The following is a 27,111-nucleotide window of genomic DNA, read 5'->3' as shown; positions in this document are numbered from 1 at the left end:
ACCCCTGGTTCTGGTCTCACCAGCCATGGGGAACATCGTTCCTGTATCTAGTTTATTTAGGCCTGTTAGAGTTTTATGTATTCTGTGAGATCCTTATGATTGGTTTCTATCAGGTAATGTGCTTTTTATTTTTCCAAAATGGACATTTTCATATTTCATAAGCCTCATTTGCCAGATCATCTTCCCCCTCAATGAATCTACCTGCATCTCTTTGTAGTCTCCATGTTTTGTTCATAAACCATTGGAATAATTCTAATCTTGCTGATTACCACACTTCCCTGCTAGCTTTTTGCAGATTTTGAAGTTTCACCCTGTGCACCCATATCCATTAATGTAGTGGTACAAGCATAGAGCCCAGAGGAACACGCTGCCACTGATTCTTTAATTAGGATTTCATTGTAGCTATGGTTAGCTGAAATTGATAGAGTACGCTGGTAGGTTGATTGAGAATATGCGGGAAGTTGATGAGCATGTGAGGGAGTAGGCTACAAGGAAATCAGTGGGGGAATAGCGACATGGGAGTGCTCTGAGAACCAGCATGAACTCTGGGTCAAATGGCCTCATTCCATGTTGAAGGAAAGTACAATATGAAAAGATAATTGTGCCTTGGAAATTTTTATAACTGAATCTTTTTTTTTATTTTTGGTTCTTTTTTTTCCCCTTCACTCTCAAACTTATTTGCTTTCTGATGTTGTTGCTGGAGTTGAATTTCCTTCATGTGTTCCTAGTGAATTTGAGTATACAGCAGTTTGTTAGTCTCCTACTTTGAACAGTTTGGTGAAAATAAATGTTTTTGGACAATATTGGAATAAATGGCAGATTTGTTTAGATCCCAATAATTGAAAATGCAGATGGAGTGGGTGTGGAATTAAACTCGGATTCTACTTTCATTCATTCAGAATCGGGCTTATTATCACTGACATGTCATGTAATTTGTTATTTTGCAGCAGCAGTACAGTGCAATAATAGAAGTTATTATAAGTTACAAAAATAACTAAATGGTACAAAAGAGGAATAACAAGGTAGTGTTCATAGACCATTCAGGAATATGATGACAGAGGGGAAAGAAGCTGTTCCTGAAACATTGAGTGTGGGTCTTCAGGCTCCTGTACCACATCCCTGATAGTAGTAATGTGAAGAGGGCATGTCATGGATAGTGAGTCCTTAATGATGGATGCCGCCACCTTGAGGCACCCATGGCGGGAAGGGTTGTGCCCGTGATGGAGCTGGCTGAGTCTACAACCCTCTGCAGCCTCCTGCAATCCCATGCATTGGAGCCTCCGTACCAGGCAGTGATGCAACCAGTCAGAATGCTCTCGACTGTACATCTGTAGAAATTTGCAAGAGTCTTTGGTGACATACCAAATCTCCTCAATATACTAATGAAGTCGAGCTGCTGGCATGTCTTCTTCATGATTGCATTAATGTGTTGGGCCCAGGATAGATCCTCTTGAGATGTTGATTCCCTCAGGAACTTGAAGCTACTCATCCTTTCCACCGCTGACCCCTCAATGAAGATTGCTGTGTGTTCTCCTGACTTCCCCATCCTGAAGTCCACAATCAATTCCTTGGTCTTTCTGACACTGAGTGTGAGGTTGTTGTTTCGACACCACTCAACCAGCCAATCTATCTCACTCTTGTACACCTCCTCATTATTGTTCATTATTCATTGTTGTTAGTAAAGTTCATACCACTAAATGTTTCTGGTGACATCCAGCAAACCACTTAAGGCTATTGATGAGCATTTTGGTCATTCTGACATGAGAATATTTTTTTTCCTTAATGTTCTTTACAGTAAATCACTTGTCCAATTCAATTTCTCAGTTATTTTTTTAACTTTCAATCCATATTAGATTGTTGGAGTTTGTACAGAAGAACTTCAAGCAGCGCAGCAGTGGAATGGTCAAGGGATCTTGGAGCTTCTCCGGACTGTTCCTGTGTAAGTGACATTATTAAATTTCCACCCTGAATTTGCAAAATATAGTGGATTAGATGTGAGAAAAGTGAAATGTTAGATTGACATGTTTTTGATGTGGGGGAGAGTGGGAAAGTGTTGAATCATAAGTTTTATTAAATGATGCAGCAAATTTGAGAGGGCATATGGCTAACTATTTTGTACGCACATTGGGTCACGTCAGTGATTTTCTGAAAGCATTATTAAATGTGCAAAACACATTTGATCCCAGATTCTTACTTCAAATAATCAGATAAGTGTATTTGATGTGTGCAAATGATCTGTTCTTTTTATCTTCCACCTGGAATTCAAGGTATTCCATCATCTGCAATGGAAGAATAAGTTTGAAATAACATTTTCTTTTAACTCTATAAATTTTGATAAGATCTCCCAATAAAAGGTCATTAATTTCCCTACCATTTATGTTGGATTTGCCAATCTGTAATTAGCTGACATCCCTGCTGCACATGTAGAATAAAAGAACAGCATCACTTTCCTCGTCTTGCGCCTCTTCTGTCTCCAAGGAAGATGTGAAAATTTCTGTCACAACCCCAACAATCTCTTCCCTTGTCTCCTATAGCAGCCTGGGAAACATTTCATCAGGCTCTGGGGATTTATCCACCTTTAAACCCACTAAGACATTAATAACTTATCAATGGTGATTTGTTATACAATTCCACTGTACTCCTCCCTGAATTCTCCAGAAAATTATGTGCCATGGAAATGATTATGGTCATAATTTAAAAGATTTTGGTGGTTCCATCAGATGTTTATGTTTATATTATTATCCCATCATAGTATAGACAAATTTGTAAGCATAAGATGTCTTGATATGAAAAGTAGACACTCCACTGTTGGACAAGCTACAAGCCAGATTCATTGCAGCATGCACTTGACAAAACTCCATTTTAGAATGGGTTTCATCCAGTGATTTTTTTTTAAAAAAGCCTTTGTAGTTGTATTAGGCATTTCTATTTTACTGAATCAGTTTTGTCTGCTTTTGAGCAAAGCAATAAACATGAGATAAATACCAAAGGATTCATTAGAGTAGCTCTAAAGTATCATAAATTGTCTTACAGAGCAGGTGGCTCTTGGCTAATCACAGACATGCGAAGAGGAGAAACTATATTTGAATCTGATCCACATTTGCAGGTAACCATTGACTTGAATCCGTTCTATTCTTCACTGCTGCAATATCTGCTGGGGATAAAACTGTTTCTGTAATCTCTTTAATTCAGCACCACTTTGCACTACCCCATTTAAAGTTGCAAATTTCCTTTTTTATTCATTACCTGGCTGAACCATCTTAAAATCTCCAGTTTGCTTTTGATTTGCTACTTCCTGATGCTTTCACAACACCATCAGAGAAAAATTGTGGGGAATCTTTGGAACTGATATTTAACATTAATGCATATACAGTTATGCATTTATGCTGAAATTTATTTAAATTCTATTGAGTGATGCATTGAATTAAATTGTTAGGGCTTCTACAAGAGTTGGCATGGACTTGATGGGCTGAATTACAGCCTTCTATGCTGTGTGGAAGTATAAAATAATTCACTGTGCCAGAGGTATTTTGGTAATTCTGATGTTTGACTTTCTTAGACTTTTTAAGTACTAGGCCATTTCCATTGTGTTTTTGACTGTGACCATAATTTTGTTAAAATACTTGCTTTATATTTAGGAAGCTTATTGGAGTAAAAAGTGCAACAAATATGTAAACTATTGCTTGTAACAAATCATCAAATAAAATACATTAGAACTTGAGCTCTCATAATGTCATTAATCATCTGACTAAAGTTCTTGCATGGTGGTAATTGGAAATAAATTTGCTACTTGTACAGATTAAAAATTCTTTTATTTTGCCCTCTATCCAGGAGAGGGTGGACAAAGGCATAGCGACTGATGGATCAAATCTGAGCGGTGTGAGTGCAAAATGTGCATGGGTTGATCTAAGCCGCCCCCCAGAAGATGAAGAAGATAGCAGAAGTATTTATCTTGAGATGCAGCCACGTCGTTTGTCAGATAAAGGTAAATTTTGTCATAGCATTGTTATAATAACATAGTTCAAAATTGTTCATTGTTGGAGATCTAACAGGATCTAGTTGCTATAATTCTATCTCCACCTTTTTATCATGAAATGGGGAAGAAGGAAAAGCTCTAGCAGTTTAGGAAGCTTTACAATTTTTCCTTTTAGTACTTGGTCTTTTTATCACAAATATTTGTCTTTAAATGTATTTTGAGTTATTCTTGAAGTATATTAATTCCGTTCTACATCTGCTTTAATTAGGTACAATAATCTAGTAGTTCATTCTGTGCCATCTTTTTATAATAATCACCTCAACCAATCGCTGAAGGTTGATTTTTTTTTCTGAGATCTCGGAGGCTTCTCTTTTTTCCTGTCATCTTGTTTGCAGCCCAGTGTTCAATCTCGCCAGCACAGATATTTCTGTTGCTCTTTTCTTCAGTTGCCCTGCAGAGGAAAATAAATAAATAATCTCCACTGGTATTGCATGTGTCATCTCTTCATGAACCACAAACAAATATGCTTGCTATTTGATATGCTGGCAAAATATATGGTGTTGCAGCACAATCTGCCTACCTTATTTGTTTAACTGCTTCCTATGCCTTGTATTTAAAGAGATGAAAGGTTCTGCTGGAATGTTTTCAATGAGGATCCAGAATAAGATTTATTATCACTGACTTATAGGAGGTGAAATTTGTTTTGCGACAAGGGCAAAAACATAATTACTATAAATTACAAAAATAAGTAGTGCAAAAAAAAGGAATAATGAGGTAGTGTTCATGGAACGTTCAGAAATCGGATGACGGAGGGGAAGAAGCTGCTTCTGAATCACTGAGTGTGGGTCTTCAGGCTCCTGAACCACCTCCCTGATGGTAGTAACAAGAAGAGAGCACGTCCTGGATGGTGAAGGTCCTTAATGATGGATGCCACCTTGAGGCACCGCCTCTTAGCCCTCTGCTCACAAATTTGTCTGAATATTGACTTCTGACTACTAAACAAGAACAGCTTGTCTTTACTTAACACTTTTAATTTAGTAAAACATCCCAAGGTGCTACAAGAGCATTATCACACAACACTTGCGTTTATCCACTTGTTTTTAACAAAGAGGGGTATTTGAAGGAGTGTCTTAAAGCAAGGAGGAGTGATTTAGGAAAGGAATTGGAGAGCTTAGGGTGCAGACAACAGGGTCAATAGTGCCACAATTAACATCAGAATTAGACAAGAAACCATTATTTTGGGAAGGTAGAAATGGTGTAGATATTGTGCCCAAGGCCTTGGAAAGACTCGAAAATAAGTGAGGATTCTAAAAATTGAGGCATTGTCAGGTGAGTCAAAGTAGGTCACTATGCACAGAGGTGAAGTAGGCTTGGTGTGAGTTAGGATAGTAGAGCTTTGGATGACCTGAAAAGGTATGCCTGCAATCAAAATAAAGTCACACATATTCTGCCACACTCATCCCCTCTCTGCAAACAGATTTTGTACAGGCGCCACAATCACAGATTATAGCCTCTCTTAAGGAACTTTTCTTCCACTACCCAGCTGCTTCCCACTCTCCCATAGATCACCTCACAATGGATTTTTTAACATGAGCCCTTAACCTACTGCATGTGCAAACGATTTCCATCATACAAAATCTAACGTTGCCTGTAAACAACTTCATCAAGACGTCACTTAAAAAGTGGCAAATCTTAAGACAGCAATGTGGTTGCCTAACAGAAACGGCCTCAAATCACACTGCAACTAACTACCATTCAGATGCAATTGATATGAGAAAACTGAAAATTATGTGAAAGCTATCCAAGCTATATACATAGTTGTGTATCACGTTAATAAATGAAATATTTGAATTTTTGCTATCGCTGTATATGTTTAAGTGTTTCATCATGTAAAGAGGGACAAGAATAAACCTATCAAAATTGACAAATGCTTCAATAACTTTTATACCTTTAATATATTTTAAAAGTTTATGGGAAGGGTTTCTATGCCCTAAGCAGCTCAGTTTACTGCAGTGGAAGCCCATACTGTAATGCAAGTAGCAACCTATTTAAAGGCCAAGTATTTGTATCAACAAGCTGGATGTGCTTAAAGTTTCTATGCTCTTCCTTCTCTCCTTGGCTAAATGGCAGCGTTATGTTGATACTTGTCCCATGTGCCAAAATCTTTCATCAATTCCTTTCATTTTTTTCAAAGAAATTTGGCACAACATAAACGCTATAGATTTGTTTTACCTAATTATGTAAACATGGAATCGTGGTAGAAATTAATAATCCCTCTGTTCAGTCTTTCAGCCTTGGAACCTGCTTCAAGTAATTATAATTTCTCTAATTTCAGATACAGAGCAAATCAGAGAGGTCTTGCGTAGGGGCCTTGAAATGAACACCAAGCCAATCTTGCCACCAATCAGTTCCCAGAAACCCCAGCAGCAAAATGGAATGAATCATGACCGAGCACAGTAAGTTATTTACCACTTTAATATATTTGTTATTCACATAGCCTGGAGTCATCAAAAATTATTTTGAATTTTTTGGGTGGGTAGGCAATGTTTGTTGCTGCGTTGTGTTCATACCTCCCATTTGACATTCCTCAATCCTAATTCTGCTTAGTTTTCTTCATATCTTTGATCCTTTGAATAAAAAAACACTTTGTTTGATTTAACAGTACAATATGTGGTTTTTACAAAATTAGAGAAGTTTAAATTATTACAAAACTTCAATAATATAGCTAAGATTTGTTTACTGGTAGATTAGAATGAGAAAGTGGGAAATTAGATTCTATTGAAGAGTCTTGATTTGCTTTTCATAATGAGAAACTTACCACCTGGCACTGAACTTCACTCTGATTAAATGTGGCGCTCATAAAATGGAAGTGCATATGATGTTCAATGTTATAAGAGATATCTGTGTGTCCATTAGAGGCAACTGGGAATTCCTTCTCAAATGCCCTTATGAAATCAGGGCAGTTCCTCCCATGCATCCTTCAACAGTTATGATAATGTTAGGTGAGGAACTTAAAATAGAAAACTTGCTCTCAGGCTTCTTATCTCACGTAGTATTCAACAGTAAAATAATAGAAGGTTAAGCTAAAAATGTTTCAGTTTGTTCATATAACAGAATTGTGTAGCTCATACAGAGGAACCCTTTTATGGTGAAATTAATTCCAGAACAAATTACTGCTTCAGCTATTTGACAAAACATTATCGATATTTTATAATGCAGAAGCTAGTGCATTGTTAGTGGGAGTGGAGCTAATCTTCAGAATTAATGGGAAACTGTTCAACCTGTGGTGACTACATTTCAGAACCAAGGTCACCTGAACCTCTGAAGTCAAGCTACAGCATGCAAATGACATTGTATTTGTGCATGCTGTGAGGATAAGCTCCAAGATATCGTCGGCTTGTTCACCAAGGCATGCAAGAGAATGAGCTTTACACTCAACATCTGCAAGACCTCGATCCACTGCCAACCTACCTTTTGATGCACCACACTGCCCTCAGATGATAAAAGTTCACTACAAAATCTTGGAAAACATAGACCACTTCTCCTATCTCAGAATTCCCCTCTTGGTGACGGGTAGATATCACCTTCAGTGTGCCAGGTCATTGAGGTAAAGTATCCTTGAATGTCAAGTCCCAAGACTTGGCACAAAGCTTGTGGTCTCCAGACCGCAGTGATCCCTGCCCTCCTAAAACCTGGATTACCTACAGCGGGCATCTCAAAGCACTAGAAACATAGCACCAATGCTGACTCCATTAAATCGTCAACTCACTGGAGGGATAGGCAAGCCAAAGTCAATGGCTCTCTCAAGCCAACATCCCCAGTATTGAGGCCCCTGTTATTCTCAGTCAGCTATGTTGGGCTAACCACATCATTTCCATGCTGGACACCAGATTCCAGAAAGAGAGACTATTCCAAGCTCTTGTGGGAGGAGATTACCAGGCAGGTAAAGAAAAAGATTCAAGAATTTACTCAAAGCTTTTTTTGGAGAAGTGCAAGATCCCCAGTGACTCCTGGGAAGCTCTGACCCAGGATCATTGAAAGTGGGGGAAGAAACATTTTGTATGGTTTGGAGAATCTCAAGACCGTGGATTGGGAGCAAGTAGAAGCCCTGCATTAGTGGTGCACTGCCTCATAATCTGCCTACCCTTTTGTACCATTAGACATCTCCTGCCCAATGTGTGGAAGAGAATGTGATTTCCATATTGATCTTATTAGCCAAAAAAAAAAGTGGAGCCCCAAGATGCACCAAAGAAGAAGAAATTAGTTCAATTGCTTGACATATTATGCTGATGCATGATGCTGTGGGATATTCAAATATGGACTCATACTTTCTATTATCTTCGCAACAAGCTGTTGATTTTAAAAAGAAAATGTATCAAAATAAAGCAAAGGTTGCTGAACAATACAATTATCAACAATATCTAAAAGAAAAAGATGGGTTAACCTTCCCTATGACAATGCATCAGATCGTGCTCTGTCAAATGTTGGCCAGGTGTGTTGTGCACTATTACCTTTTTAAAACCTTCAATCTTGGAAGCAACTTGGACAACTACTGCTTTGGAGCGAGGGGTGGTGGGTGTGGAGGGAAACCTCAATAAAAAAACTGAATCCCCGGGGCATATCCAAGTAACCAGTTTTCAATACACTGTCATCTTCAGTAGCTGTCTGGATTTTTTGTTCCAAAAGGAAACTGCTGCACAGCCCGTTTTTCATTATTGTTTTCAGTACTTTAATTTAAAGGGCTGAGGTTTTTGATCTGCAACTGAGTAGATCTACCCACAATGTTAGTTTCTACTTGGATCTAATTCTCTAATTAATGTTAAAGGGGTCAAGGACTAGAAGACATAGAATGTTGATTGGCAAAAGAACCAAAAGTGGCATTAAGAAATTTTCTTTTAGACGGTCTGGAATATACAGCCTGGGTTAGGGGGGAAGCAGTGACAATTACAGCATTCTAAAGAGTTGAATAAGCAAATAATTTGGTCAGAATACTAAAATTGATCAATATCCCATCCTCAACCTTCTGCAGACTAGCTCATCCAAAACCCTTCTGCCCATAATCTTCGGGTTGATGGAACAGATTTCATGGGATGGTTCACAGAAGAATTTTTCAATATTCTGACCAGTATTTATTTACCAACCACCATTAATGTTGTGCACCTTGTAAAGGGAGAATTAAAGCTGTAAACACATTTCTAAAAGTACTTCTCATCTCTGGACTTTGAGAGATCTAGAAGTTGTAAAAACAAAAGTGTGTTAATTCAAAGCATTGGATAAACTTATTCATCCAGCCCATTAAGTGTATTCCAGCCCTATGCAAAGTCAATCCAGTTAGATCCACTTCCCCACACTCTCCCCATTTGCCTGCAAATGTTTATCTGATTCCCATTTGAAGGCTTCTGTTGAATGTGTTGTCACTGCCCAATCAAACAGTGCATTTCACATCTAGTAAGCATTTTTTTCCTCACGGCGTTTGTCTCTTTTGCCAATCATTTTGAATCTGTGTCCTAAAAATACTATGTAATCCATCGCAACCAAGCAGATGAGTCATTGTCTGATGTTCTAAGAGGAAGGGAGATCTCCCAATAATGCAACAGCTCCCCAACACCACACTAGACAGCTAGCTCAGATCTTGTAATAAAATTACTGGAATGAAACTTGGAGCTTTGAGGACGGTTACAACAGACAAGGTTGAAATTGATGAATCTGCAGGGGCTGTAACCTGTGTTGAGATTTGGATTGGAGCAAGAGAAACGGTGTGGTGTTCAAATTAGATGGTGTCAGAAGAATGAAGTGAGAAACCAGCTGATTTGGTGACACATGCTATCCAGTTGCCATGGCAATTTGGTATGTGAAGATAAATATATATATGAACTGTGAAATGGTAGAATACATATTCATGAAATAAAGGCAGAGTGGTTTTAATGAGATATTTCAACTTTTATATAGATTGGGTAAGTAGTTGCCAAAGTAGTGAATTTCTGGAATATATTCAGAATAGTTGTCTGCATCATTCAAATTCTAGTTTGGCAACTGAGGAATTAAAAAAAAATCAATGAATTAATTGAAACAAGTTTGTAGGAATATCATTAATCCGTTGAAATTCTTAAAAGCCCACTTGGTTTACTCATGTCCCTTTGGGAAGAAAATTCTTGTCTAATTTGGTCTGAGTCCAACCAACAGAGGTGTGGCTGATGCTTAACAGCTCCCTGAAATGGCATCACATGATAGTTAGATCAAAACAACCATGCACTGTGGGAATAGCTTCTCAGGGACTGCAGCAGTTCAAATAGGCAGCTCACCACCCCAATTAAAGATGATAATACTGGCCTTTTCAGTGATGTCCATTTCTCGTAAATAATTTCAACTAATAAATTATGAGTCCATATGTAATTTTGTAATGAGGTGAGTTTATTTAACAATCTAACAGTTTGTGAGTTGTATATCAGCATTATGTGATTGGGTTCCGTAGACTATTTGAAACAGAAGAATGCAAATCACCTGCAAAGATTATGGGTTTGGGTGAGGCCTACTTCTATGTGATGGGAGGGTGACCATCCTTGGCAAACACGGCAAAGCAATAGTAGATCAATACACAAGGTGTTTTAAAAAGATATGTGATACAAAACTAGCTCCTAAGGGGCAATAACTTGTCAAAGAAAAAAACCGCGATGAGAACAGTTGAAGAACTCCAGAAGTTCACAAGGAACAACACAACTACTATAAATAGTAACAAAAAGGCAAAAACTGTGCAGGTCCTGGTGAGTGGGAGGGAGATGATAAGCATCAAAAGGTAACAACCTCGAGGAATAAAATGAAACTTTCAAGGTATATCAAAATTAATACAGAAATACGTCTGAAAGAAAAAGGGATGAGTAGGATCAGTGGGAGGGTCCTTTAAGCAGACAAATATTGTTATAAATGGAAAAAGGGAATGAGCATCATGTGCAAATACTTTGCATTAATGTATTTACGTTTGAGGAAGAGATGGCATACCACAGGGACTAATGTTGAATCTCCAAAATCATCAAAAGTACGATAATGGGAAGGGTGATAAATAATTTGGGATGACCAGTTAAGTTTATACTACAACCATATAAATATCCAAGAAAAATGGCATTTATCACGTTAGTTTGGCCAGATGTAATAAGCAAGTCTGCTATGGCGCCTAATGCCCTTGTACACTAATCAGGTATGTGGAACTGTTGAGCTATCAAGGACATGTGCTTTAAAATATTTAATGTGTCCTTGGAGGAGAAACTGTTTTGCAGTATTAGTAAGTATGGAAAGAATGTTGGCTTAATGATGAATGGGTGTGGTCTTGGGTAAGTTATTACACTTATTTTGAAACAAAATGTTTCTGTAAAATGCAAAAGTTAGCTAATCTAAACTTGTCATGGCTTGAAGTGATGTCTAATTTGCATCTGCTTGAGTATTTTTTGAAGCTTGAAAGTAAAGATAATGTTGCTAGCTTGCAGTAGTTTAGCTGAATGAAGTTAAAATTAGCTAGTAAAACTAATATTGTAACAATGTTTGCCAGCAAAATTGGATCTTCTCCATAAAGGTTAAAACTTTTTTTCAATGAAGTGATCAAATTTAATTCTTTATATAAGCTTATATAATTCTTTATATAACCCTTTAATATTCGTTCATGTTTATATAAAGCTTTCAAGGTTCAATTTTAAGTTTTTTAAAAGAAAAATGCTTGCATGAGTTCGGTGAAGCATTTGGAGAATGATTACTTGTAGTATTGACTTAACCGTTGATTTTACTTTCCAAAAATATATACATATGCCTCTTGGAAGATGCTGTTCAGTTACATGTAAATTGCCATATTAAATTTTCACATTTGGGTGCAGAGTAACCTTTGTTCATACCTTATAGGTTAGTAGCTCCCACATTCATGATCTGCTGGAGTTTCTTGCTTAGCAGACAAGTCATCTTGTCTCAGGAACTCATGACAGAATTCATAGATTAGAAAAGGCTAGTGTCCCTGATCCAGGGAGAAGAGTATTAATCACAAATGGGCCTAAAGTGACAATTGGAGGACACTTTCTTTTTCCTTTTAAGTTTGCATTAATTATTAAGCAATTCTGCCCTTCCTACTGAAGTGAAATTCAAAAGATGTGTTCTGATTAAAGATGTACATTTTAATCACTGTTGATAATATTCCATATTAAAAGGACTCAAGATAAACTTCAAATTGTTGGCCAAGCCTTCAGCTTTGTTTTTAAATTAAATTATATGAACTCTTTCAAATATATTTATTTAGTACAAGAAACTCCCGTGGTACACCAATTAAGAATATCTGCCACTGCACATAAACTGTAACAGCAGTATTCTGTAATTGGTTTGTAATAGTACAATAGATTAACTAAATTTTAAAATAATTTTCAGTATCAAAATGTGCCAAGAATAGAGGTTTGCATTTTGCTACATTTTACACTGAGAAGACCAGAACCATTAGTCTTAGATTCGCATGAGTGTAATAGTGTGGTCATGTTACCAGAGTGACATTCAAGCCATAGTTTCAGATCCCACTAGGGCATTTCAAAATTTTAAAATCTTGATTCACTTAAAATCTGTAAATAAAAAGCAGTTTATTGTAGAACATTATGTGGCTAAATAATGTAAAGAAACCACCCATCCTTACTGGTCTAGTCTTTTTTTGACTCCTGTTCTAGATCAATGTAATTATCTTTTGATTTTGAAGTGACAACTGTACAAGACCAAGTTGAGATGGGCAATGCTCAAGAATAAATGAATGGAAAAAGATCATTGTCATTCCACTGATTCCATTACCTTCCCTGGTCAATGATTTTAGCTGAATGAATCTGTTCATTAGATACCGCACTGAGCTTAAGACACCACCCATTTCCACTGCTACTTGTCTCCTTTTAACTTCATTCAATCAGCTGTTAAGACTCTTATTGTGCCTTCTTTTTTATCTCTAGACTTAGTTATTCCAATGCTCTCCTTTCTGGCATTTCTTCTCCTTCTATAAAGTTACACCCATCCAAAACCCTGTCTTTCTCCTAACTTGTGAGAATTCCCATTTACCATTTATCCTGCATTAGTTCCTACTGTACAAGAAATCTATATGCTGAATTCTTGTACTTGTTCAAATTCATTCTCGTCCTATTCTATCACTGTAACTTCCAACCCTCCAAGATTGCTGCATTCCAACGTTTTTGTTGTATGTCTTTCATAGCTCATTCTTCCACCTTTACTACCCTGTTATCAGCTCTGTATACCCCAAGCTCCAGAATTCCCCATTTAAGCCTTTTCAAAACTCTTTCTTCCTCCAAGACACTCCTTAAAACTTACTTTTGACCGAGCCTTTAGTCACTTCTCCATTCTCCCCAGCCCTATAACTCATTGGTCTAATTTATGACCTTGGAACAGTTTCCTACATTAAAGCTGCTGTATAAATACAGAGAAATCATTGTGTCCCTTATATTATTGAACCTGTACTATTGGACTCAAGATAAGATGGCTTTATTAGTCACATGTACATCGAAACACAGTGAAATGCATCTTTTGCGTGGAGTGTTCTGGGGGCAGCCCGCAAGTGTCGCCACGCTTCCGGCGCCAACATAGCACGTCCACAGCTTCCTAACCCGTACGTCTTTGGAATGTGGGAGGAAACCCGAGCACCCAGAGGAAACCCATGCAGACACGGGGAGAATGTACAAACTCCTTACAGACGGTGGCTGGAATTGAACCTGGGTCGCTGGTGCTGTAATAGTGTTACGCTAACTGCTACACTACCATTAGTGTTTGTGTGCCCATGGTAGAACTGAGAATAGATGTGATGCACATCAAGAATGTTAGGTATCTCTTTGACGGAAGAAAGTAAAGAAATTTGGGAACAGAGCAGCCTCATAGGACTTGGTTTACAATTTATGGAAGATAAACATCCACACAATTTGGTTGAATTGAGACCTGTTTCCATGTTGTAATTTCTCAATAAACGTCTAGCTTTCTTGAAACCTTTCTCTCAAAATATGCCCATCAAAAATTAACAAAGTTTTATTTTCCTATGCGTTTAAGCTAATATTTTTTAAAAGGGAATCCAGTGTCTCTGTGAATGTAATACCGGTTGTTTTCCTCTTCATTGTTTTATATTCTATTCTTTTGGCTTCATGCCAGACTATTACTATAAAATGTAGCATTCTGTAACTTAGGTTTAGTTGGCTTCTTGCACCAAAATGAATAAGAGAGTTGCCTCAGTTGCTGTCTCATGCCATAATAGACGACCCTCATGTTATGGAGTGGTTGCATTCCTAGAAAACAGTCTGTGTCAAGATTTTCCATAATGCAAAGCCGTGTCATCTGCACCAGTGTCAAGAATCTCGAATCGTGGTGGGGGGGGGGGAATAATTAAAGAAATTTTTAGTTACTTTTTTCCCCACAAGTTCAGTGAGCGAACTTTATTCAGAATCTCACATTTTTGCATGGTAACTTGTGAATTCTGTAAGGTGGGGGTCGCCTGTACTATTAGAGGCTGACTGCATTGTTTGAATGAGATATTATCATCAAACATGAAAATGCTATTATGTCACATACTTATTGACAAATGGGCAGTGTCACAGTTTAAGATAATGATGCATCTTGGTTACCTGTAACTTCTCACAATTTCTCCCTTAACACATCTCATTTTAATATTGAATTATTAAAAGAATCATCAAACTATGCAGAATGTTGAAAGGATGGGGATGTCATATGTGCGGTTTAGGTAATATTACTTGTGAATGTAGTCCATTGGAAGAGAGTTTATGACACTAAATATTTGTTTTTTAAAATGCATAAAGAAATTTATGTGACAGAGGTGTCACTGTTGTAAAATCTAAAGATATCTGTTCCCATTTTACTTAAAAGCTTTTTGATAGTAATGAGCTCAACAAAATGAGAACTTCTCCCATGAATTGTTCATAATTGTTTAAATATAGATTCTCATTTTCTAAGTTTAAGGCATGTATTGCATTATATATGCTAACATTACTTTGGAGTTCACCATTACGTAAACTTCCAACATTACATATAATATTGCACTCCATGAAGCATATTTTATCCTTTTCTAGAATTTATCTAACTTCAAATGATTTAAAGAAATAAAAAATGTTTCAACCTTTGAAAATAACAGATCAGAAAGATTTTGGGTCAAAGATTAATCCTATTTGTAAATCTAAATAGTTTTGTTTTTAAAATATGGTCATTGTGATTATTTTTGGTACAAATCTACCCATAATTTTTCCATAGACTAGTGCAATCAGTGGGCCATTTCCAGAGCAAGCAGACTGAAAGGTAAGAATATAATGCAGTTTGTCTTGCCCTTTCCCAGTCTCTCTGGGTTTGTGAAGCTCAGATTATTACTTCCTGTCTCTTGCATTTCTACCTAGCTAAAAAGACCACTAAGCTGAGAATTAGAGTTTTTTTCTTTACAGGTTATGTGTACATTCATGTTACAAATTTTACGAAGTTAATGTAAAAAAAAATTACATTTTTAAAATATCATGTAGTGTCAAATGTGTGATATTTTTGTATTTTAATTATTGCATGCAGAGTTGAATTAGAAATAATGGGAAGTTTTCCATTCTATACCATTGTACAGTACTGCATTTGACAAGTCAGAATTGAATTTGGTCAATGCTTCATTGGTTCTGTTTGTAAAACTACATTGCCTAAAGTTAATGTTGCATAGTTTGTAAGAGTTTTGTAAATGCCATCTTCTTATTAGTAGTATGAATTGGCTTTTATTGATGCACAATAAAAGTCGCAGGAATACTTTCAGCTGTTCTACTAATATTTGAGGTATGGCTGCTTATTCAGGTTAGGAAGAGGCCATGTTGGGCATAATGTTTGCTTCAGCTTATTGTAATGGAAAGCTAGGAATAATTAACCTGGGCCAGAGATTTTTTTAAAAAATTATAGTTGTGATGAATAAAACAGATGTTGTGACTGCCTAATCACAGTTAGCTTTTGATTTATCCAGCAGCTGATTTACCATTTTGTGGGTTACCTGTGTGAGAGGCAAGACAAAGGCCTGTGCTTCCAGGCCCAATTTGGCAGGCTTTGCAGTTGGCAACCATGCTGAGTTTAGTGATTGCCTTCTCTGGATGCGACGTTGGGCTTGGATGACACCAAGGGTGGTTTGCAGATGTTGATTGCTGTCGGGGATGACATCAGGTTGAGCCCTTTGTATATGGCTGTGAAGCTTGTTCTCGGTCTCGAATTTCATGTGAGACAGGAGCTCCTTTTGCACTGGGAACATGGGAAGACACCAACCAGCCCATTAGTCAGTGGGGATAAAAGAAAGATGCTCTGACCTTTTTCAGATCCCTTTCAATAACCCTTGAATACAGAGGAGCGGAGTTAACAACATAATAATATTTTTTTTAATTGAAGAACTATCAGTTCAGTTTTTTGAAGTTTTTGGTTTATTATTAATATTTTTTTGATTTGGGTGTTCTTTTCTCATAATTAAATCTCTTTTCAATTTTCCCTTTGTATTATGTTCAATAAGAGAGCGGGAGGTCTAGGTTACTTTTTTTACTCCTTGTGATTATATATATATTAACTGTTATTGTTATCCTGATCTCTTTGCTCCATATGTATAATTATTAATGTTATATATTAATTTGTACTAATTTGAAAATTAATAAAAAGATTGAGAAAGAAAGATGCTGTTCTCTGCAGCATCAGACATGCTCCTGAAAACCATTGAGATCATTGGCCACCTCTAAGCAAGATTTGCATTAGTAAAGCAGAGGGAGGCCTGGCACTGCCAGTGTTTTCTGCTCCCAGTTGTGGACTTAGTCATGGACTTAGCACAGATACTTGAGGAGGAGGCTGAAACCTTGAAGCAGAGTTGGTAAGAGTGCATCTGATCAAGCTTATCCAGGTGCAAGGTCTTTGGGTAGATCTGTAGCATAGCCACAGCACTGAAGACTTGATGCAAAAGATGGAGGTGGTGCTGGACGGTTAAGAGGGCTGCTGCTGTTGTGTTTTCTAGATTCATTTGCATTATCTGAGAAGGCACTCACCTGCATTACCCTCTATAATTAAGAGTCTACTGTTACGTCTGTGTATAAGGGTAGGTTTGAGTTCTTTTATAGTACTTTCAAATTTCAAGTTTGTTTTAATTTGTGAGCGTTTAAAGGGGCCACTGTATACTTCCATTTGTAATTTTCACTGGGATCATATGAGGAAATACCTTTTTTTTGCCTAGTTTCATTAGGCTTTATAGGCATTGCAGCAATGGGAATGTTGCAATTAAATAATGCTTGCCTCATTTAAGAAGATGAATGCATCATTTGTACTTCTGATCAGGGTTATTGTATTACAATATCATGTAATGACTCATCCTTAATATCGGGTAATTTGCAACACTTCTTGGTCGCATTTAAAGAGTGCCACGGATTACGTGGAATCGGAGGAAAGATGAACATTCTTGGCAGTAGTCTTGACTATTTAAAGCACAGAACTAAAACTAAAAGAATCACTGACTGAGACATCATAGGAGATGCATGTGTTGCCTTTTTGGTAGAATTATCCAACTAGTCCCATCACTCTGCCCTCTGTTCGTAGAGTTGAAAATTAAATCCTTCAAGTATTCATCTAATTCCCCAGTTTCCTTTTTTAAATTTGTTGCCATTATCCATTCAGACAGAACGTAAGAAATCTCAACAATTTGTATCCAGAAAAATGTTTTGTAGCATAGACTTTGGGTCACCTATCCAACATTCTCTTAACCTCTGCTCCAAGTTGCAAAAGTCTAGCCTTTCCCAATAATTCATCCCTTGTACCATTCTAGAAAATGCTCTAACTGAGACCTAACCCAGGTTTTTATAAAGATTTGGCATAACTGTATTTTTCTCATTATAAGTATTTTGCTGAGAGCAGTTCCAGTTTACAGCTATTGATTGTCTCATTTTCTCCCATGTATGCAACAGCACCGCTGTTATTTTGTATCACTGCATGAGAAACCTTCAGTATGGATTCATGGACTATTACGACAATGTGTGGTATATCTCCATTATAAATATACCAAAGATGTTAGTTTAATCTTCCCCTTCCACCTGCAACGAAGCACTCCCTTTTCTTTATTCCTCTTCAATTTTGCACATTTTTAGTCACTGAAAAGCTTCATAATTCTGTGCCATCCATAAGACCCGTATTAGAATTAGTAGTTGGCTGAAATTTCTTGATGTGAAAGAGATTTTGATGTACTCAGTGTTAAGTAGATCTAAAATAATCAGAAAATTGCTTTCTAAAATTAAGGATGTGAGTGACTAAAACCCAAAAGTAATGAGCAGTCACAGTTCAGATATGTTTTGAGAAATTGTCTTTGAATATTAGGATATGTGCGGCTAGAGAAAATAGGATTCATTGAAATTTTGTGCTTTAAATGGTGTTGATTTTAATGTATGGAATTAAGTTGTGGTGGATCATGGCTGTTATCAGTTTTTTTTGCCACTTTTATTTAGAAGTAGTTATTTACAATACAGTTTTAATATGTAAATCAAATTTTCACTCATTTACCATGTTAATTTTTTTGGGACACCATGGAAACAAATTCTGTGACCCACCTACTTACTTCTCCCACAGCTCACTTAAAGATGAGATATATTTAACATGCCACAGATGTAGGATGTTTTAATTCAGATTGGCAGCATATTAAAAGCTTTCATAATTCTTTTTCTATTTGTTAGTGAACTTATCAGAATCAGCTATGGTGTAGTGTTTAATGTCTTTTTATCTTCACTTTGCAGATCCTTCTCATTAGGTTGTGTTGCTGTAACATTAGCTAATGAAGCTCAACATATTTTAGATTAATTTTCTGCCCCCTCCCAGAGAGGTGCGAGCTGATGATGAATAAACATTGTCCTCTTGACCCTGACCTTTATTCTAGCTAACACATCTAAATCCATGACAAGAAACTTTGACCTTCACTCCTAACTGTGCATCGCTTATACTAACTCTCTTATGTATTTGAGTGATCTCTCAAAATACATTTTCCATAATGACCCTGACTGTTTTCCTAAGCTTCTCCTTTTTTTTGAAAGAAGGCAGATTCATTTAGGCATTTCTGGTCATGTCCTTTCTGCTCAAATCATTTTTGATCTCCAGTATCTCAATGTACTTGTTTCAGTACCTTAAATCAATTTTCAAAATCCTTCCAAGCCTGAATTGTCTGTTCCTGCTTTGCCATCTTTCAACCCTATATTTTCTACTCTCAGTTGTAATGTATTGTGTGCTTATGTCCTCTGATTTGTAATTACTGTAGAGCATACACAACTAATGTCTTCACAGGGTTGGATTCACTAAATCATCTGCATGCTGAAATCTGCTGCATTTGCCTCCATCTTGGAAGTGTCCTTAAAATTCAACTCTGCAGCTACTCGTTAAGTATCTAAAAATATTTTTTGGTTACATCACAGAAGGCGGCCATTTGGCTCATCGAGTCTATGCTGGCTCCTAGCAGAGCAATCCCATCAGTCCCGTTTCCCCCTCGTCTTATTTCACTATGGCCACGCAACCAATTCTCTCTTTTTTTGATTCTTTTGACACCTACCTACACTATGGTAATTTATAATATTAGCATACCTTTGGGATGTGAGAGGAAACTGGAGAATCCCAAGGAAGTCCACGTAATCATAGGAAGAATATCCAAATTACATACAGATAGCACCCAAACCTGGGATCAAACTCTGGTCCCTGGAGCCATGAGGCAACACCTCCTCCTAATGTAACCCCATTTCAACACACGAACACCTATATCCTTTCTGCCCATCTTTGATGTCTACTTGAAGAGTCTTATGACAATTTACTATATAAAAGAGTAAATTACAGAATTGTGGTGGTACCACCCAAAGCATACTTGACCAGGTTGGAGTGATTGAAGTCCAGACAAGGGTGCTGGTCCTGATGAAGACCCATTTGGATCTGCTGGAAATGAATGTTGGAAATAGAAGTGGGTTTGGTTACAATCTTTCCCTTGGTCAACCAGCCAAACGACACCATCTTTCAAAGGCACAAAAGTAATAATTTGGGAAAGAGATCAGATGAAGTGGTACTTTCAGGAGGTAAACAATAGTTCTGAAAAGAAGTTTAAATGGGAAGATGGTGCAGTTTAGATGACATTTTGTGACAAACTACTTTTGAATGGAGCAATGAGAAGTCTGAAATGTCTTACAATTGCGTTATGAAAAAATAATTTGTGAAGGCTAATTTATTGTTATTTTATTGTGCTCCCTGCATTAACCATGGTGCTTACAATAGGTTATTTTGTTTACATTCTTTCAAAATGACATTAATCGTTCATGAAGAATAATGGAATGGCTAATGCCTTAGTGCAATAATCTTCATTCTGTTTGTTTTACTGTTGTTGTCTTTTACTCAATTTAGGTCAGGTGTTGAGTTCTGTGAACATTATTTGCTTCCTTATGCCCTCTCAAAATTTAATCAGATTCAGCTATATGGTAGTGAACATTTGATGCTTCAAGCAAATAACCTGAAGCACGTTTCTGTGTTAACTTTCATTGTGGAGTTGTGCATAAGTGCTCATAATCCAGTTTTCCATTATGTTAAATGCTGTTTATGACTCTGGACTGTCTTTGAAAACTGAGGTATTAAGTGATTCTTGAGCTGGAAATTTAAGATTTGGTTCAGCATAATTTAGTTATCATACAATTTATTTAAAAATAAAATAAATGGGAAAGCCGTGAGAGTCGCGTATTTATCACTTGGTAATATGTACATTTCCAGACAGATGGGGGAAATTTAGTTGCCCTGAGTGAATAATTGCTGGTCAGAATTTATTTGGAGGTGATATTCTTCGCGCAACAGTCTACAAACTCCTGATAAATTTTTTACCTAGTCAGTGCCATTCACGCCAGGATCTCGACGTCTGAAATATGATTGCCTCATTTCAAGATTTAGATTTTTATTAGATTAAAATTAATTTTTAATATTTCCTTAGTAAACTATCAGAAATGAATTTTAATTTGTCTCCTTGTTCTGTTTTCTAGGACTAGGAAAGATAGTTTGGAGAGTGAAAGTTCTGCTGCTATTGTTCCTCATGAATTGATCCGCACCAGGCAGCTGGAGAGTGTACACCTTAAATTCAACCAGGAATCAGGAACTCTTATTCCGTTGTCACTGAGGTGAACAGTTACTAAGTTTTGCTGAAAGAAATGAAATCCAGAAAGCCTTCCTTGTAGCACTATAAACATTTATTTGAACTAGTAAGGATCAGAGGAAAGCCATACATTCATGATTGTATCAAGTTTGACAAGGTGTTAGTACTTGCTTTTGGGCTTTGAGGTGAAGATTAGGTACTTCAGTATAGGCTGGGAAATTTGGAGGAAAACCACTCTAATAACTGTTTACACCACAACTTTTCAAAGATTTTTCAATATTATTTCCACCCAGGTGAGATGTCACATGGGACAGTTCAACAATATTAAAAGAAAATGTTTACAGGACATCCGGGGAATAAAACCTACTGGAAATAAAACATCCTTCAGGGATTAATTATCAGCTATACGATCCTTACTCTGAGCTCCCAACACACAGCCACTCTTTCTTTGCTGCTAATTCAATGGTTGTGCACTTCCAGCATTTGCACTTCTTAAATTTTAATTTGCAGGACAGTAATTAGACTAATATGCTATTTCATAATAACCACTCTAGCATACTTTCTGCTTTCATTGAAGCAATAGTAAAGGCTTTGAATTAATCTTAGCAATTACCTTTACATAATAGATCAGAAGATGCTACTACTATTTTGGGATATTAATGACAGTTGTAAAAAATGGTTATAAAACGTTTTTAATGCAATTGTCCTATGATCACTAGAAACCATTTTGTTTCTATCAGGCAGCACAGTGGTGCAGCAGTTAGTGCTGCTGTTCCCTAGCTCCAGCAACCCAGCTTTGATCCTGACCTTGGGTGTTGTCTGTGTGGAGTTTGTACATTCTCCCCTCGAGCACCTGGGTTTCCTCAAGGTGTCCTTCCATATCCCAAAGATATTCTGGTAGGTTAATCAGCTACTGCAAAGTACTCCTCATGTTGGCAGGTAGCAGGAGAGTTGGGAGGAGATGATGGGCATGTCCTAGGGAATAGGCAGTAGGGGAATGGGACTATGGAAATGCTATGAGAGCTGGCCTTGGCTTGGTGGGCCAAATGGCCTTCTATTTTAGAAAGCAGCAGATAATGAAATTCGGAGAGAAGGACAAGGGGACATTTAAGGTAATTGGACATAAGCAAAACAGTAAGTATAAGCTTTGGTGCAGATTTCACTTCGTTATTAGAAGAACTGTGAAGAACGAAATTAGTTTCTCCACCATTTTAATAGCTGTTGAAAGTTGCATTTGTCCTTGGCTGCTGTGTGGCATTGTCTTCCTCAGTGAAAGTCAATGGGGTTTGGAGAATACTTGACATTCATAATTCCACAATCCATGAATGTTCTTCAGAATCTCCACTGAGTCAAGCAATTGTATTTTTCCCAAAATTAGGATTGAATTTTAATATATGTACATTCTTTGCTGAAATGTACTGCTTGGCTTTGAGTTGTTGAATTCCATCCGATCTGAAAATTCTTATTTTAAAAAAAACTACAGTTTGATCCAGAAAAGATTCACAATGTTTTAGCTCCTGGTAGAATTGGGTAAACTGTTCTCTGTTCCTTTTCAGCTTCTGCACTGTGGTGCACAAAGTACTAGATTGTAATAAAACTACAGTCATCATATCTTTACAAACACAGTTGTATTTAAAATTAAACACTTCATGTTATCCAGTTCTTCCTCTTTTTGTTATATTTTAAAGTCAAAATGTAATGTTTTGCTCTTGCACCCGCTCCCGTCCCCACAGAAAGGGAAAAATTAATTTATTTTATTCCTTGGATAACTTCAAGTGCTCATTTGGCTTTGGAGGTGGAAGGTATTTTTCCCCCCAAAAGGTTTTCAAGGCCTTTCATTGTAAAAGTTGACCCAATGATAAGTATATGTGCCAAAGTACATGTCATCGGCTCCCGTGGTCTGACAGCTCATCCACAGCACTAGACTGCATGCAGGGGTCTCTTTTCCAGTCCTAGTGAAAACAAGTCAATGTATTATGCTGGTTCCCAGAATTCATTTGAACCTAAGAAACCTGTGTATGTGAAAGTAAGTACAAGTCTATGATGTTGAAGAAATTTGCTTGTTTTTATTTTAGAGGTAGATTGTTACATGGAAGGCACTTTACTTACAAAAGCATCACAGGAGATACCGCAATCACATTTGTTTCTACTGGAGTTGAAGGGGCATTTGCCACAGAGGAACACCCATATGCAGCTCATGGTCCATGGCTACAGGTGGGCATCTACTTTATTGCCGTGTCTTCACTTTACTCACTATGGGCAAGTGTCACACCAGTTATTACCATGCAAGTGGTACAAAATAATTTGCTTTCCTCTTGTGAAGTTAACTAATTATCCATATTTAACTGACCATGTTCTTCTTCCTGTCTGGCTAAGTATATTAGTTTAAAATATTCATATTAAGAATCTTAAAATTTAAAAAATCATCTTGAAGCTTTTTAGAGTGATTTTTTTCTTTTAAAATCTAATCTTGTATTTCTCTGTTACCCTTTCACCTGCAGTAACATAAAACTGCTCAATTAATATAAGTGTGTTTTAGCAAAGAAAATGGAATTGACGGGTTATTTTTCATAATCTTCTGTTGTGTTTGGAAAAGTTGTTTTTCACTTGACAAACATTACATGACACTAATTAGTGCTCATCATGTGACCAGGATTTCTGCCTTCATATATGCACGGAAATCCTGATGTTTTGCCAGTTGACGATGGCAGCTACTAAATTTCTGGGGATTACCCTATGAAATCCAAACCAATGTGCCTTAACTGCTTGAGCTTTTGTTAAGCATTCTTGTTCAACCATGCACTTGCCCTACTTCTATATCCAACTTTCTGTTTATTTTTCTCTTTTGTCCTCATTTTAAAATCTAAATATTTACATTTAAAATAATTTTTTTAATAGTTTTAGTTTTATTGAAGATAATTGATGTAATATGGCAACTCAACAGTAACATGCTGAGGATTGGTTTTATTAATACCAGTGCCTGACCTCCTGAGGGTCTAGATAATGACCGTTGGTAAACTAATCCTCTACTCTGTGGAAAGGCAGTTGAGATGAAACATTAATTCTGTTTCTCTTTTCACAGATGTTGCCTCACTGCTCAGAATTCCTGGCACTTTCTGGTTTTAATTCAGATTCCCAGCATCTGCAGTTTTTTGCATTTTGACTTTTGTTAAAGGCTTTGCAAACCCAATTCTGTTCTTGTCCAAATCCATCTCCACCAGTCCAGTCCAGTCCAGTGGTCATTTAGTAGGATTCACCAGCAGTCTCACTGAATGCTTTCAGAGGAGTTGCTGATTGCATTCTCCATTGCTGACTCTCCCACCTCTCCTCTGTTTATTCTTTGATTCCATTGTAAGTTCTGGATACACCACTCAACTGCAATCAGCCTATGTTCCTCAAATCTGAAACCTTCTGACTTAGTGCTATCGAATTGCCTTTATCCACTTGTCATGCAGTAGTTTGTGTATTTGACTTTTGCCGGGTACCTTTTCTCGTGGAGTGAGTTGTTTTCCATAGTCACGTCGTCTCTGAAGGCATGTAACTATCTTAACCATTTTTAAAAAATATTTTCATTATTACCGATGCATCTCTGGCAGCTAAAATGAAAATTTATACCTGATGAGGGTTTTTACCACTGTGGTTCCAGGTGGAATTTCAGACCTCCAATACTCCTTGGGGAAAGGGGAGAATTCTTCAACTCCTCTCTATTATTTGGATCAAATGACTTAAATCTTTGTTGGCTACTTATTAACCTTCCTACTAAGGGAAGTAGGTCCTTCCTGTTCACCCCGTCTGGTCCTCTCAAGTTTATAGACGTCAGTTAAATCTCCCTTCACTCTCCTTTGTTCCAAAGTAAACAGCCCCAGTCTCTCTAACTATAGTTCTGTAACCCTGGCAACATTCTCTTAAATCCTCTTTTGCAACTTGTTGTTTTGTCACATCTACCAAATCAAGGCTAGGCTCTGTGTAGCTCTCGCATAACTTCTCTTCCATTGTTATCTAGCGCATCAGGTATATAAAAAACAACATACTGTTAACCTTTCTAATTACTTTCTGTATCATCCTAGGATTTTAGTGATCATTTATATTAACCCTGAAGTCCTTCACTAATTTATCCTTTCCTCTTTCTTTAATTTGCAATCTGATCACACATTACGCAAGCACAGAGATGGCATTTGATTAAAATATATATTTGTGCACTTCCCTAACCCCCCACCCAGGAGAAACAGCATCCACTGCTGCTTCAGGGGACATGTGCAAAGAATGGGAGGGTTAGTCCATGAGTTTTGGGATCTCTGCAGGTAAATTGAAGTGTTATTCCCCTTTTCCACCCAATTTTAAATTAAATCTTTCAAGTTTCCCTCTGTCTTTTAACTCCAGGGAGGACTTGGTTGATACAGGGGATCACCGGTGGCTCCTGGTTGATGGATTCTTTAAATGAGCCAATTTCATGAATATTCAGCCTTTTCAACTACATAATGCCACTCTGTTTTGAAAATTATTATTGAATCTGTTTCTACCACCTTCCCAGAAACATTGTGTTGCTGCTTAAAAAAGCACTGACCTTGTGTTTACAAGCAGGTTTCTAGAACGAGGTATGTTTTAATCACAAAATCATTCATAAAGCAAAGGGAACATAACTTATAGGTAGTAAAATGCAGTGCTTGAGCAAAGAGAGGGGAAATGTTGAGAGATTTGGCTGAGGAGAAATTGTATGCATATCCTCAAGGTTGGTGCAAGAACAAATTAAATACCTGGTAGAAATTTTCTTGTGTAAAGTCCTTTAGTTGGGAGCAATGCATGGCTTAAGAGAAATGAAAACTAAATTGAAGCTTGTCAGTGCTGCCATAAGTTTTTAAATGTTCAGGGGTTTCATCAGAGGCATTCGGTGAATTGTACTTTTTTAAGGTGAATTTCATTCATCTCTGACTGCTAAAGCTAAACTGATGCAAGTATCTTGGCTGGTTATGCTCATCTTCTCTCATCCAAAGCAACTAATAAGAGATTTCCACCTATTGTTGGAAGTGGGTGCTTTAAGTTATGTTTAGCTGCATCTTGCAGTACTGAACATGACCATTTGAGCTTTTCCATATGTACTGGCCCTTTAAAAGAAGGATCTAATTTTGTTGCAAGCACCAGCTTTTTTTGTCTAAAACTGCAAATTAGTTCTCTGTTTATGGATGCTCTTTTTAAAAACTGCAGTAGAATATGCTTCCACTATACTTTATTTGAAACAATGGCATCTCAAAATGTAGAAATTTCTCAATTGTTCACTTTGGATTATCATAAGCCAATTAAGTTGCTGGAGGAGAAAGTTTCTCCCTAATTGCTGTACCAAAATCCTTAGATTTTGAAAAGCTGACTTTTGAAAAGCACTCCACTTTTTCTGCTTTAAAGATTAATGATCCTAGTTTTTAACCATCTTTCCACAAAACCAGGCTCCCTCACTCTGGTTTCATCCTGTTTAATCTTTTCATTCCTTTCCTGGGCTTTGTACCTTTCATGTCATGCTTGGTATTATACTCGATACTGAGTTGAGACTTCATCGGTGATTTCTGTAAACACTAAGCATGACTTCCTTGTTTTTGTATTCTAAATATTACGTACATTTACTTAACATTTTCAACTTGCCTTGCCATCATCAAGGATTTGTGACTATGCATTACTCTAACTGTGCTTTTGCACTGTCTTAGAACAGTATCATATAGATTATACTGCCCCTCTACTTAGAATAAACTGTTTCTTTGTGCATGTCTGTTCTCCCAACTGTGACTAAAACAGGTTTTTAGTTTGTCATTGTGAAGACAAAATAACTGATGACCCAGATTTTACAACAACTAATGTCACATTTCTGCTTAAGTAGCTAATGTAAAGAAATGTCATTTTTCTTGTTGGGCAGAACATTTAGTTCCCGTGAATGATTTGTTATCCTATTGCAGGTGTATAAAGTAGTTTGGAAGGTGCAACATGTGCACCAATGCTTGTATTAATA

General features: G+C 37.1%; 1 protein-coding gene across 1 annotated transcript in view; it reads left to right on the top strand.

Annotated features, from left to right (window-relative positions):
* The window catches only part of sufu (suppressor of fused homolog (Drosophila)), an 81,071-nt gene that overhangs the window by 47,137 nt on the left and 6,823 nt on the right, over positions 1–27,111 (top strand). Inside the window, exons 5-11 of the mRNA XM_052027700.1 lie at positions 1,854–1,939; positions 3,034–3,106; positions 3,832–3,985; positions 6,312–6,432; positions 15,239–15,283; positions 21,010–21,144; positions 23,195–23,333. Coding sequence (XP_051883660.1) covers positions 1,854–1,939; positions 3,034–3,106; positions 3,832–3,985; positions 6,312–6,432; positions 15,239–15,283; positions 21,010–21,144; positions 23,195–23,333 — 753 coding nt within the window. The remainder of the gene's footprint in view (positions 1–1,853; positions 1,940–3,033; positions 3,107–3,831; positions 3,986–6,311; positions 6,433–15,238; positions 15,284–21,009; positions 21,145–23,194; positions 23,334–27,111) is intronic.

The sequence above is a fragment of the Pristis pectinata genome, chromosome 12 (genome assembly GCF_009764475.1).
Source record: "Pristis pectinata isolate sPriPec2 chromosome 12, sPriPec2.1.pri, whole genome shotgun sequence".
Taxonomy (NCBI): domain Eukaryota; kingdom Metazoa; phylum Chordata; class Chondrichthyes; order Rhinopristiformes; family Pristidae; genus Pristis; species Pristis pectinata.
This window is presented reverse-complemented; position numbering and strand designations above follow the sequence as displayed.